The sequence below is a fragment of the Aquarana catesbeiana genome, linkage group LG07, assembly GCF_042186555.1.
Source record: "Aquarana catesbeiana isolate 2022-GZ linkage group LG07, ASM4218655v1, whole genome shotgun sequence".
NCBI lineage: Eukaryota > Metazoa > Chordata > Amphibia > Anura > Ranidae > Aquarana > Aquarana catesbeiana.
The window spans coordinates 61,430,296-61,442,329 of record NC_133330.1 but is presented as its reverse complement, the minus strand read 5'-3'; the positions used below and the strand labels follow the sequence as shown (position 1 = coordinate 61,442,329).

At 41.5% G+C, this 12,034-nt stretch overlaps 1 protein-coding gene across 1 annotated transcript in view; it reads left to right on the top strand.

Moving 5' to 3' along the window:
* Positions 1–12,034, top strand: part of TMF1 (TATA element modulatory factor 1) — a 61,210-nt gene that overhangs the window by 31,525 nt on the left and 17,651 nt on the right. Inside the window, exons 5-7 of the mRNA XM_073592209.1 lie at positions 2,038–2,143; positions 2,995–3,137; positions 8,342–8,508. Of these exons, the coding sequence (XP_073448310.1) occupies positions 2,038–2,143; positions 2,995–3,137; positions 8,342–8,508 (416 nt within the window). The remainder of the gene's footprint in view (positions 1–2,037; positions 2,144–2,994; positions 3,138–8,341; positions 8,509–12,034) is intronic.

Genomic DNA, 12,034 nt, shown 5'->3' with positions numbered 1-12,034 from the left:
GGGCGTAGTGTGCTGCAGGCAGCGGTACAGGGTCCTCAGGTCTGATTGCACCCTACTTGGTCGTGGTTCCCCCCCCTCAGGTAGCATTGCTCTGGGACATCCCATCAGTAATTACTGTGGCTCTGTGTCCCGTGATGTTCGAGAAAGAAAATAGGATTTTTTAAAACAGCTTACCTGTAAAATCCTTTTCTTTCGAAGGACATCACGGGACACAGAGGTCCCGCCCCTCTTCTAATACACTATATTGCTTGGCTACAAAACTGAGGTATCCCTGCAAGGGGGAGGGATTATATAGGGGGTTGAACTTCCTGATAGGGTGTGCCAGTGTCCAATCACCAGTGATACCTATATAACCCATCAGTAATTACTGTGGCTCTGTGTCCCGTGATGTCCTTCGAAAGAAAAGGATTTTACAGGTAAGCTGTTTTAAAAAATCCTATTTTTTTTCTAAAGGCAAATCCATTGTGCACTACATGTGCACTTGTAAGTGCAGTCACTGTTGATCTGAGGGGGACATGCAAGGAAAATAAAAAACAGCATTTTTGCTTGCACATGATTGGATGATGGAAATCAGCAGCGCTTCCCCTCATTTCGGAGCTTCCCCTCATTTCAGATCTACAGTGACTACACTTCCAAGTGCTCTTCTTTTTTTCAAATTCTTTATTTATAGAAGAAAAGAGAAACCTCCATCAGAGCAGAACAGTAGAGAGTGGGATCCATGTCCCTCATCAAGTAAATACAATCCACAACAACGTAAAGACATAAATTGAGGTACATACAGGAACACGTTAAATTAGTCTCTAGCGGTTCCCAAATAAAAATCCCATACTAAAAGCAGGACATTGTAAGAGGGTTTGCCCATATGGATAATATGATATTCATAAGAGAAAATATAAAGACAAGGAAATTAAGAATGCCTTTAGGCATCCTAGGAGTAAAGCACAGAGAAAGGTGTGCATCTATGCAAGAGGGGCAGACGGACCTCGGTCTCCAAAAGAGGCAGCAAAAAGTGCCTTACCCTCCTCTAAGTACACAAACATGTTCCAATACGCCCATGTTTTGTTGTATTGTTCTCTTTTTTTGTTTTGGGCCGTGAGAACCAGATCCTCTAGAGCAGTGATGGCGAACCTTGGAACCCCAGATGTTTTGGAACTACATTTCCCATGATGCTCATGCACTCTGCAGTGTAGTTGAGCATCATGGGAAATGTAGTTCCAAAACATCTGGGGTGCCAAGGTTCGCCATCACTGCTCTAGAGCATTAACGTCCCTGATTCAAAGCTTAAGCTCGACTTTGAGTGCTTGTTGCCAGAAATACCAATAGGAGCATATTGATTTTGATGGAATGTAAAATGAGGGGACAACCAACAAATGGTTACATCTCAGCAGAAAGTCGAGCTGCACGATTCTGGCTAAAATGATAATCACAATTTTTTTGCTTAGGAGATAGATCATGATTATCTCACGATTCTCGCGGCGTAACATCATCTTTCCCATTAAAACAAAAAAAATCGGGCTTACTTTACTGTTTCGTTTTCTTTTTTTATTCATTGAAGTGTATTTTTTCCCCAAAAATTGCCTTTGAAAGACCGCTGGGCAAATACAGTGTGACATAAAATATTGCAGCAATTGACATTTTCTTCCCTAGGGTCTCTGCTAAAATTATATATATATATATATATATATATATATATATATATATATATATATATATAATGTTTGGGGGTTACAAGTAATTTTATAGCAAAAAAATATTGATTTTAACTTAAGAAACAAGTGTCAGAAAAAGATTTAGACTTTAAGTGGTTAAACTGCCTGTATTTACACGTTGGGATGTTTTCTTTTGACAGCTGAGTGAGCAGATAAGTCTCTCCACTTGTTATATGAAAGAATCGGCAAGCTCTCAATAGAGATCGTCAGGGAAGTTGAATCGAGATCACGATTTTTTAACGATTAATTGTGCAGCTCTAGCAGAAACACATTAAAATTGTAGGTTAGCAATAGTTTTCTAAAGTTTGTTGTTTAATTTCATTCTCAGGAAGTAAAAACTGTGAAGGAGGAGCTAGCCACACGGCTGAACTCTAGCGAAGCAGCAGAGATAATGAGAGAGAAGGATGAGCAAATTAAAGGGCTCATGGAAGAAGGTTAGTACATTAAAGTGGAGCCTTAGCGTTTTACACATCTGCATGAATACATTTTATTTTTCATTATCAGATGTACTCATCCATTGATTTTATTATGTCTCTTAAATCAAGCATAATTAAAAGCTTACTTACATTGTTTCTTTTTAACTAATCACTTTCATTCACATGCTGTGTGCCTATAAACTTGCTAGAAAAATGTAATTGCTCCAGGAGGGTCGATTCTGAAGTATAGACCCTTATCTCCTTGCACATTACAGTCCTCTCCTCCGGGAGTGTCTAATTACTCCCTGTGCTGGCCCAGCTCCTCCACTCTACATAACCTTTTATGTAGCCACCAGAGGGGGAGCGGATGGGAATACTATAGAGTCTCACTTGACTCAGTCTGCTGTGGCTTCTGACATCAAATATAAGATAACGACACCCAGCAGCAGCTTCGGGGCTTTTGAATGCCTACACAAGGGAGAACTTTACAGGCTAATAACATGCATAAAATATGTTAAATACACAAATAATCATAAAGAAATATTTCTGTTGAAATAAGTGGTCTGGCAACAGGGTCTCTTTTAAGGGGCCCTTTTTTTTTTTTTTTTCCCAGGCTGTTTTTATTGTCTGATTGTGTGTGTGATAAGTACACGTTGAGTCACCTTTTTCAGCACGCAACTTTTGTTTCCACCTCGGTGTCTGCAATACAATGTCACTTCTCTAGTTCTGGTACTGTTAAAACAAACAGACTTGATTTCAGCAGAGATTTTTTTTACATTTTTAAATGTCAGCAGTCATACATCAGTTAGCAGCGAGAACTGATAGAGTGCTTTCATTGTTAACCATCTGAACATTTCCTGCTGTGACAGGGGAAAAGCTTTCTAAACAACAGCTGCAAAATTCCAATATTATCAAGAAGCTGCGATCGAAGGAAAAGGAACATGAGCACACAGTTACAAAACAGGCAAAGAAAATTCGGGAGCTGGAGGATGACTTGCAACTGTTAAAGCAGGTACTATATTAGTCCGACCTTTTGTATGTGTGCAATCTTCTTCGCAAGTGAAATGGTGTGGGAGCACTGTATACAGAACTCCCAAAACGCCCCTGCTCATTGCAATGTATGGGCAGCGCTTCCAAAGTGCCTCAGAAGCGCAGAAACATGGGAGTTTTTAACCCCTTTTTTGGGGGTTAAAAGTGCCCCGCTAGCGGTCGTAAAGTGGCACTTAAACAGCGGTAAAGCACCGCTAAAACGAGTGGCCCTTTACCGCTAATGTCCGGCACTTTCAATGTGAAAGCAGCCTTAATATATAGAATAGTATTGCGCAATATTAGGTAAAAAAATAAACTTTTATATAATGCCACAAATCAAATGTCCAAAAAAACAAATCTGTGCAAGTCCACAATAATTAAAAAAATAAAAGTCCTTCAGTTATGGATGCGTGTTCATTATTTTTTTTTTTTTCACTTGTGCCAAAAATACTGTATTCTTTCTGCATTGTTTTTTTGTGAAGCACTCCATCTTCCTGTGGATAAAGGTGGATTGAATGACATCCGTATGCAGCAGAGGGGAACAACACTTCTGGCACATCATACCCTGTTTAAAAAGAAAGCGGATGAGACCTGATTTTTATTGGGTCAAACCACAAGGTGAGAGTATTGGAATGTTGGTGATGGGTTTTGCACAATACAAGTTGGAATGAGTCACAGAAATGTTGCAGAAAGAATACAGTATTCGTGGCACAAGTGAAAGAAAATCAATAATGGACACACACCTTGATAATCAAAGGACTTATGTGTGAAAACATAGTGTATGCAGCAGGATCCAGGTGTATAATCATCGTTCTTGGGGCAATTGCACTTTCATGTTCATATATATGCATTTTTTAGCAATTTTGGTGTCGCTACACTCACTCCATAGTGATTGTGCTGAAATCTTTTACCATCTTTGCTGACAACACAGTGCCTCTGTTGCACTGAAATCCTAAGCAGTGTTGTCAGCCCTGCCCAGTTTTCTTTGTAGAAAATAAAAGAAAAGAGGGTGTACTGGCCTAGTGCATTATCCAACGTGAATTTTTTTTTATAAAGCCGGGGGATTCTTCAGGGTAAGGTTTGTCCTTCGAAACGCGCCAGCAAGCGGGGACCTGGATTTGGGGATTTGGTTCCGCCTACCCTGGCTTTGTGTTCCAGGCGTTCTGAGAAAGACCAGCCATGCATGTGACCTGTTAAGCGATCTTTACATTCATGTCTATGAGTAGACATTTTAACCATTTTATTGTTATAAAAAATGTTGGATAATACACTAGGCCAGTGCGCCCTCTTTTCTTTCTCAGTACGGTCAGGACAACCCCAGTCCTAGAGGGCAGCAAGGCATCTAGAGAATTATCCACATTGTCTAAGGCAACATGGCCACTACAGTGCTAGTCCACTCATGCGCAGGAGTATGCTGCTACACTTTTCTCTGTACACACCCCCTCCTCATCCCTAAGACATAAGAGGGAGTTGTTCTGTAGCCCAGCAGGGGGGGGGGGGGGGGGGGGGTGGGGAGGACTCCGGTAGCAGCACAGTTTGCTTTGTCCTTGTAGCTCTTGTCTCCTTTCGAAATGACAAATATCACATCATAAAGGATAAGTTCATCTTTTATAAAAAAAAATAATAAATGCACATCTTTTTCAGGTAAAAAAAATGATTATTTTTTTTTTACTAGGAACCTGGAAAGCATTGCACCCGCTATCAGCAGGTGCAATGCAGGACTCCTGCAGAGTTGTCAGTGTATCTGTCTGCTCGTACCTTGTACAAGCAGGCAGTTACACAGAGCCAGGAAGAGACAATGCCCTGGTAGTTCATTGAAAAATCTAGGGGTGATATTTCATGCTAATTTAACCTTTTGATCCACGTGTGCAAAATGTTGTCAGAACACTCCACTTGAGAACCATTGCTCGGCTGCGTCCTATGCTAGCATACACTGTAGCTGAAAAGCTGATCCATACATTTTTGTTCTCCCGATTTGACTACTGCAATGCTCTACTTGCTGGTGTACCTAAAACCACTATTAATTGACTTCAATATGTTCAAAATTCTACAGCCAGAATCCCGACTATGCTCCAAACCTCTGGATTTAACTACCAAAGAACATCAGAGAGTCATCTTCTCTAAACTCATTCAAATCAAATCTAAACTTTTTTCTTTAGACAAGCTTTAATTTAATTGTCCCTTTTTTTTCCATTGTTATCCTGTGTATTTCTTGTGTTTTCCTTGTAAAGGGCTTTGAGAAGCTACCTTTAACCACTTCCCGACCGCCGCACGACTATGTACGTCCTAAGTTTGAACGGGGATATCGTTGTTATGGCAGCAGCTAGCTGCCATAACCCCGGTATCCCCGTTTTCGTGCGGTGGCCGGCTTTCAGATAAAAGTGGTCCCTGCGGAGATCACTTTTATCGGTGGCGGGAGAGGGGGCCCCCCCCCCTCCCGGCGCGATCCGGTGCCCTCCGCCGCTTACCGGAGCCGTCGGTAGCGGCGGAGGCGATCGCGTCCTGTTCTCTGGTGTGTCTGGAGACGAGTGAGGCCAAGATGGCGCTCACTCGTCTCCATGACACTGCTGGGCGGAAGCGACGTCAAAACGTCACTTCCGTCCACGCCTCTTAAAGGCATATTTTTTCAAATGTCATTTTTCTAAATGACTTTTTTTTTTTATTGCATTTTAGTGTAAATATGAGATCTGAGGTCTTTTTGACCCCAGATCTCATATTTAAGAGGTCCTGCCATGCTTTTTTCTATTACAAGGGATGTTTACATTCCTTGTAATAGGAATAAAAGTGACACAATTTTTTTTTTTTTTTAAACAGTGTAAAAATTAATAAAATATTTTAAAATAAATAATAAAAATAAAAAAAAAATTTTTAAAACCCCCCCTGTCCCGACGAGCTCGCGCGCAGAAGAGAACGCATACGCGAGTAGTGCCCGCATATTAAAACGGTGGTCAAACCACACATGTGAGGTATCACAGCGACCGGTAGAGCGAGAGCAATAATTCTAGCCCTAGACCTCCTCTGTAGCACAAAATATGCAACCTGTAGAATTTTTTAAACGTCGCCTATGGAGATTTTTGAGGGTAAAAGTTTGACGCCATTCCACGAGCGGGCGCAATTTTCAAGCATGACATGTTGGGTATCAATTTACTTGGCGTAACATTATATTTCACAATATAATTTATATATTATTAAATATAAAATTGGGATAACTTTACTGTTTTATTTTTTTTATTCAAAAAAGTGAATTTTTTCCAAAAAAAGTGCGCTTATAAGACCGCTGCGCAAATACGGTGCAAAAAAAGTATTGCAATGACCGCCATTGTATTCTCTAGGGTGTTAGAAGAAAAACCATATATAATGTTTGGGGGTTGTAAGTAATTTTCTAGCAGAAAAACCTGTTTTAAACATGTAAACACCTAAAATCCAAAACGAGGCTGGTCCTTGAGTGGTTAAAGGAGCTATATAAAATAAAGGTTATTATTATTGAGAGCTACAAAGTGACAGCTCCAAAGGCTGTCGGTGCTTGTAGTTTCTAATTCACAACACTCTGTGAATAAATGATGCAGCCTTTAAAATGGTGACCGTGAGCAGGGGAGAAGATGATTAACAACCCCCCCCCCCCCCCAAAAAATGTATCAGTTTTGGTGAACTTGCTCACCATTTAATTCTACCTCCTGGAGATTCTGCTGCAGAACTATCATTGTAGAATTCTGCCCATGGCACTTTTGTTATGGGGGAATAATTTGATTTTTTTTTACACATATGCATGAGCACCCTCTATAGTGCTAAATACATACATTTTAGGTAGTGTAGTTCTACCCCACCACAACAGTTAAGCTAAAGTGTACGTCTGTCTAGGTAATATAATAAAACAAAAGTCTATCCAGTATATGTGCATTTCACCATGTTTTGTCCCTTTTTAAAAAGCTGCAAGTACTGAACTTGAACTTGTTTGATCAGCCAAAAATCCAGAGAGCTCCTAACTTCCTGTAGTGAGCTGACAATGCTGTCTATGTTACCCTGAAACCACAAACAGTAGGCCTCATGCACACTGGACATTTCTTGTCTTCTTCAGCTGCTTTTTTTTTTTTTTGTCGTTTTTTCTGCAGCCAGTAAACTCTCCAACATGTTATACTATGTGTCCATACGCACATAGGCTGGTTTTGGCGTTTTTGGGCAGGGGTGTTTTCTGGCTGGAAAAAACCACCAGAACTAGTGGGTTTGAAGAGGAGTTTTTCAGCTATAAAAACGCTCTAACTCTAAAAAAGACAAAAAAATACTTAAAAATCCGGCTATTCTGCATTTATGTGCGTTTTTGAGCCATAAGCTTTTGTGGGAGTATAGATTTGCCAAAAAACCCTACTTCAAAAACACTGCAAAACTCATTCTACAGCTACAGTTTTCTACAGCTAATGCTACTGGCATTTTTATAACCTCCAGTGTGCATGAAGCCATATTGTCAGCCCTGCCCAGCTTTGGATCTGAGTGCAGCAGAGACCGAGTTGTCAGCTCATTATGGATGGTACACCAGGCATAGACACAAACCGGGAAGCAGACCATTTATATAAGACATTCACACGTTCTTTTGTTACCCTCCTGCATCTTGACGCAAAAAGAGCCATGGCTAGTTAGCATTTGCTGTTAGGCCTACAATGAGCTTAAAGTGGTTGTAAACACTTTACAACCACTTTTTACTACAGGCAAGCCTATAGCTACACTGGATATCTCCTAAACCTGCACGGTTGAGGAGATATCCCTGTATTTGTATGTGCCGATGTCATTAGCACATGCGCACTTACGCATGTACTGTGCCGTTACCGGCGGCTCCTGCGCGCATGTGTGGGAGTGACGTCATCACGGCTCCGGCCAGTCACAGCAACGGAGCCGCGATACCCGGAAGTAACCCCCCGGAGAGATGTCGGCCGCCGGAGTGGTGAACGAGGACCGCTGCGGGGGCTTCGATCTCAGATGAGTAATGCATGCTAGCTCATTGTGCCTTTGTCTTGCAGGTGTTTTTTTTTTTTTTGGAATTTTTAAAAAGGGTTTACAACCACTTTAAATATGTACCTTTTATATAAATGGTAGGTTCAAAAGGTTGACCATATTCCCATGGGTAATTCTAGCTTGGAGCTTGGTGGTGGTGGTGGGGGTGTTGGTGTTTGGCATTAAGAAGTATCTGTATTGCAGACATTAGACGGTAAGGAGGAGCTGGAGAAGCAGCATCGGGAGAACATCCGGAAGCTGAACAGTGTGGTGGAAAGGCAGGAGAAGGACGTGGGAAGACTGCAGACTGAACTGGAGGAATTTCAAGAGAACAACCGCAGCCTTCAAGCTGCTTTGGACAGTTCCTATAAGTAAGGAAACAAGACAAAAATAATTTATTTTGGGTTCCTGTTACCAACACCAAAATTTAACAAATGGAACAGCCTGCATTTTTTTTATAATTTTTTTTTTTTTAATAAAGTTAAAGAAGAACTCCGGGATACCATATAAAAAGTACATTGACTTATACCTATATACTTTTAGCAGTTTATGTATTAAACCTCACCATTTAGGAGAAAAATTGAATGAAATAATCGTGATGTCATCACTGCAATTAAAAAAAATGCCAGCTTCTGCGGAACCCTAGAAGAAGGTGTAAATCCAGGGACGTGTCACATCCTGCCTTCTCACTCTACAGCTATGAGAAACTACAGCTCAAATCACAGTGAGAACTGTAGTGAATTGGCATGAATGTGGGCGGGTACATTGAGCATATAATCATTGCACTAAATGAGCTTGTGTACTCGGCCACATGTTCTAAAATACCGCCCACACTTCTCCACCCATGCTGCTCAGCCCAACATGGCAAGATTGGAAAGTTATAAAATAAATCTATAAATTATAATTTATCATTGGAATCTGTTCAATGTGGGTGTCCTGTGCACCTGCAATGCTTCTGTGAACCTCGGCTGTGCAGGCATTCATTAATTAATATTAAAAGGGCCGTAACTGCTCCTCACAGTCCAATATGGCATGTGACTGTGAGGAGGGACACTTACACAGCATAGTTCTCATTTATATAGGCTGCATATCGCAGGCATGGGGAGCTGACAGAAAAGAGGAGACTCCTAGCCTGTCAGTCAGTATGAGGTCATGGGAGGAAGGGCAGACCAGTCTACTGGCTATCATGCTAATGACGTTACATCTGTAGATGGTTCAAACTGGGAGTCTCAGACTTCCGGGTCTGCCCACTACAGTCAGCAGGGACCGAATTGCGTCACCACTCGCTGTAAGGAACTACAGCAGGGCTCAGACAAGACCGGTGGCCACAGGAATACAGGGCATAGCAGCCACCGGTCTTACAAAAGGGATATCATGGGCAAGGTAGCCTGTTATTCACATAATGCTCCTCAGTTTTCTCAGAGAAGACAGAGAGGGGAAACATTTGGACAACATATTTGAAGAAGGTATGAAACCACCACCTATTAAATGGAATAAAGTGTTTTTTTGCCCAGAGTTCAGCTTTAGCCATTAGATCCTCTATTGAGAAAATGGTTGGTGATAAATAATCCCTAACATGCTACATCCCTGTAAAGAGCTGGAATGGAGAAACCCCTAGGAGTGGGACTTTAAAGGCACTCAATAGTAGTACAATGGAGTATTTGATAAAACACAATTTATTGATAGAGAATCAAAAATCAAAACATGCAATAAACATGGCCTAGACAACTGGAAATACAGATACAATCGTATTCACCCGACGCGTTTCAGAGCTGATTATCTTTCATCAGAGGTTAAACAGGATATCAGTAACATCTATTCCAGTCATGTACATGTAACAAATTCCATGTTATATTTAAAATAAAACACTGTCTCGTAGAGGGTCCAGAAACCCTGCCCGCTTTGCGGCTTCTTCGAGATGGAGTATTGGGAGTGAAAAAACCCAAAATAGGGTGAAAGAGGGGGCCCTAGAATAAAGGTGCCCCTGCAGGGAAAGACCAAGAGCACTGAATGTCAGCAACTGTACAGCAAGGATACGGATTATATATCTCGATAGGTCAGACAGACTGAGTTATGTAAGGTAACACCAAGCCCATGGAGCTCCAAGCTGGACTGGCCGGGCACCAAAGTGAACTAATTGAAGGCTTCTGTCCCAGATAGAAGTGACCATCTCATCGCCTCTGAGGCACACAGAGGCCATGAGGTAGTCACTTTTATCTGGGACAAAAGCCTTCAATTAGTTCACTTTGGTGCCCGGCCAGTCCAGGTTGGAGCTCCATGGGCTTGGTGTTGCCTTACATAACTCTGTCTGTCTGGCCTCAGTGTTCTTGGTCTTTCCCTGCAGGGGCACCTTTATCCTAGGGCCCCCTCTTTCACCCTATTTTGTTTTATTTTTTTTCACTCCCAATACTCCATCTCGAAGCAGCCGCAAAGCGGGCAGGGTTTCCAGTCACTCTATGTGACAGTGTTTTGTTTCAAATATGACATGGAATCATTACATGTACATGACTGGAATAGATATTACTGATATCCTGTTTAACCCCTGATGAAAGGGACGACAATCCGCTCTGAAGCGTGTTGGATGAAAGATATCATTGTATCTGTATTTCTATTCCTATGTACTTCCAGTTGTCTAGGGCATGTTTATTCCATGTTTTGATTTTTAATTTTCTATCAATAAATTGTGTTTTATCAAATACTCCATTGTACTACTATTGAGTGCCTTTAAAGTCCCACTCCTGGGGGTGGGGGTTCTCCATTCTAGATCCTCTATTGGGTCTTTTTTTTTTTATATATTGCTATTAGAGGGAAACTAGTATTGTATTAGTATTTATTTTAATTTGCTGCGTTTTTATTGTATTTTATTTTGATATGCTGTCCTACAAAATCATGGATGTTTTAAAGTTTATTTAAAGCCAGAATGTTTGTGTTGTTTTTTGGATTGAGTGGGAAACTCTACGGCTGCATACACAAAGGGTGACTGGGGGCATATGACTTATATTGTGGCATACTTCCATGTCCAAGATCCACAACTGTTGCATACAGCTGTATATACCCTAGTACTTGTGTAAAACTGTGTACCTGTGGGCTTGATAACGCATTTACCAGCTTATAGCCGTGCAAAGCCTCATCCTCTAATTTCTATTGGTGGCTGTATGCAGTGGTGGATTCTGGGTGAGAAAATACAAATTTTACGTCATATGGTCTCAGCTGCCATGTGCGTGAGGTTTATTTGTCCTCGTGACCATTATTAACAGGAAGAAGCTGGGGGGAAGTCCAAATTTTGCTTGGTCAACAAAACAAAAACAGAGGAGAATTCTTCCAGTTGGGACAACAGATTTGTAGATTCTCCTTCTGGCTCTCTTTATATCAAGGTGTATAATCTGTATCCTTGCTGTACAGTTGCTGACATTCAGTCAAGTAGCCACACACAGGGGTTGATTTACTAAAACTGGAGAGTGCAAAATCTGATTGGGACGTATTGGGACGCCTGCCTTTACACGCACATGAACTTTAATGGCATCCCAGTCTTCTTGGTGCGTAGGGTTCAATACTGAGTTGGCCCACCCTTTGCAGCTATAAAGGCTTCAACTTTTGTGGGAAGGTTGTCCACAAGGTTTAGGAGTGTGTCTATGGGAATGTTTGACCATTCTTCCCGAAGTGCATTTGTGAGGTCAGGCACTGATGTGGATGAGAAGGCCTGACTCAGTCTCCGCCCTAATTCATCCCAAAGGTGTTCTATCAGGATGAGGTCAGGACTCTGTGCAGGCCAGTCAAGTTCCTCCACCCCAAACTTGCTCATCCAGGTCTTTATGGACTTTGCACAGCTGAGAGTCGGGGATGGATTTCTTTTCAGCTTCAAACAGACGGGTGCTTCATAGTCGTGCTTGTCTGCTG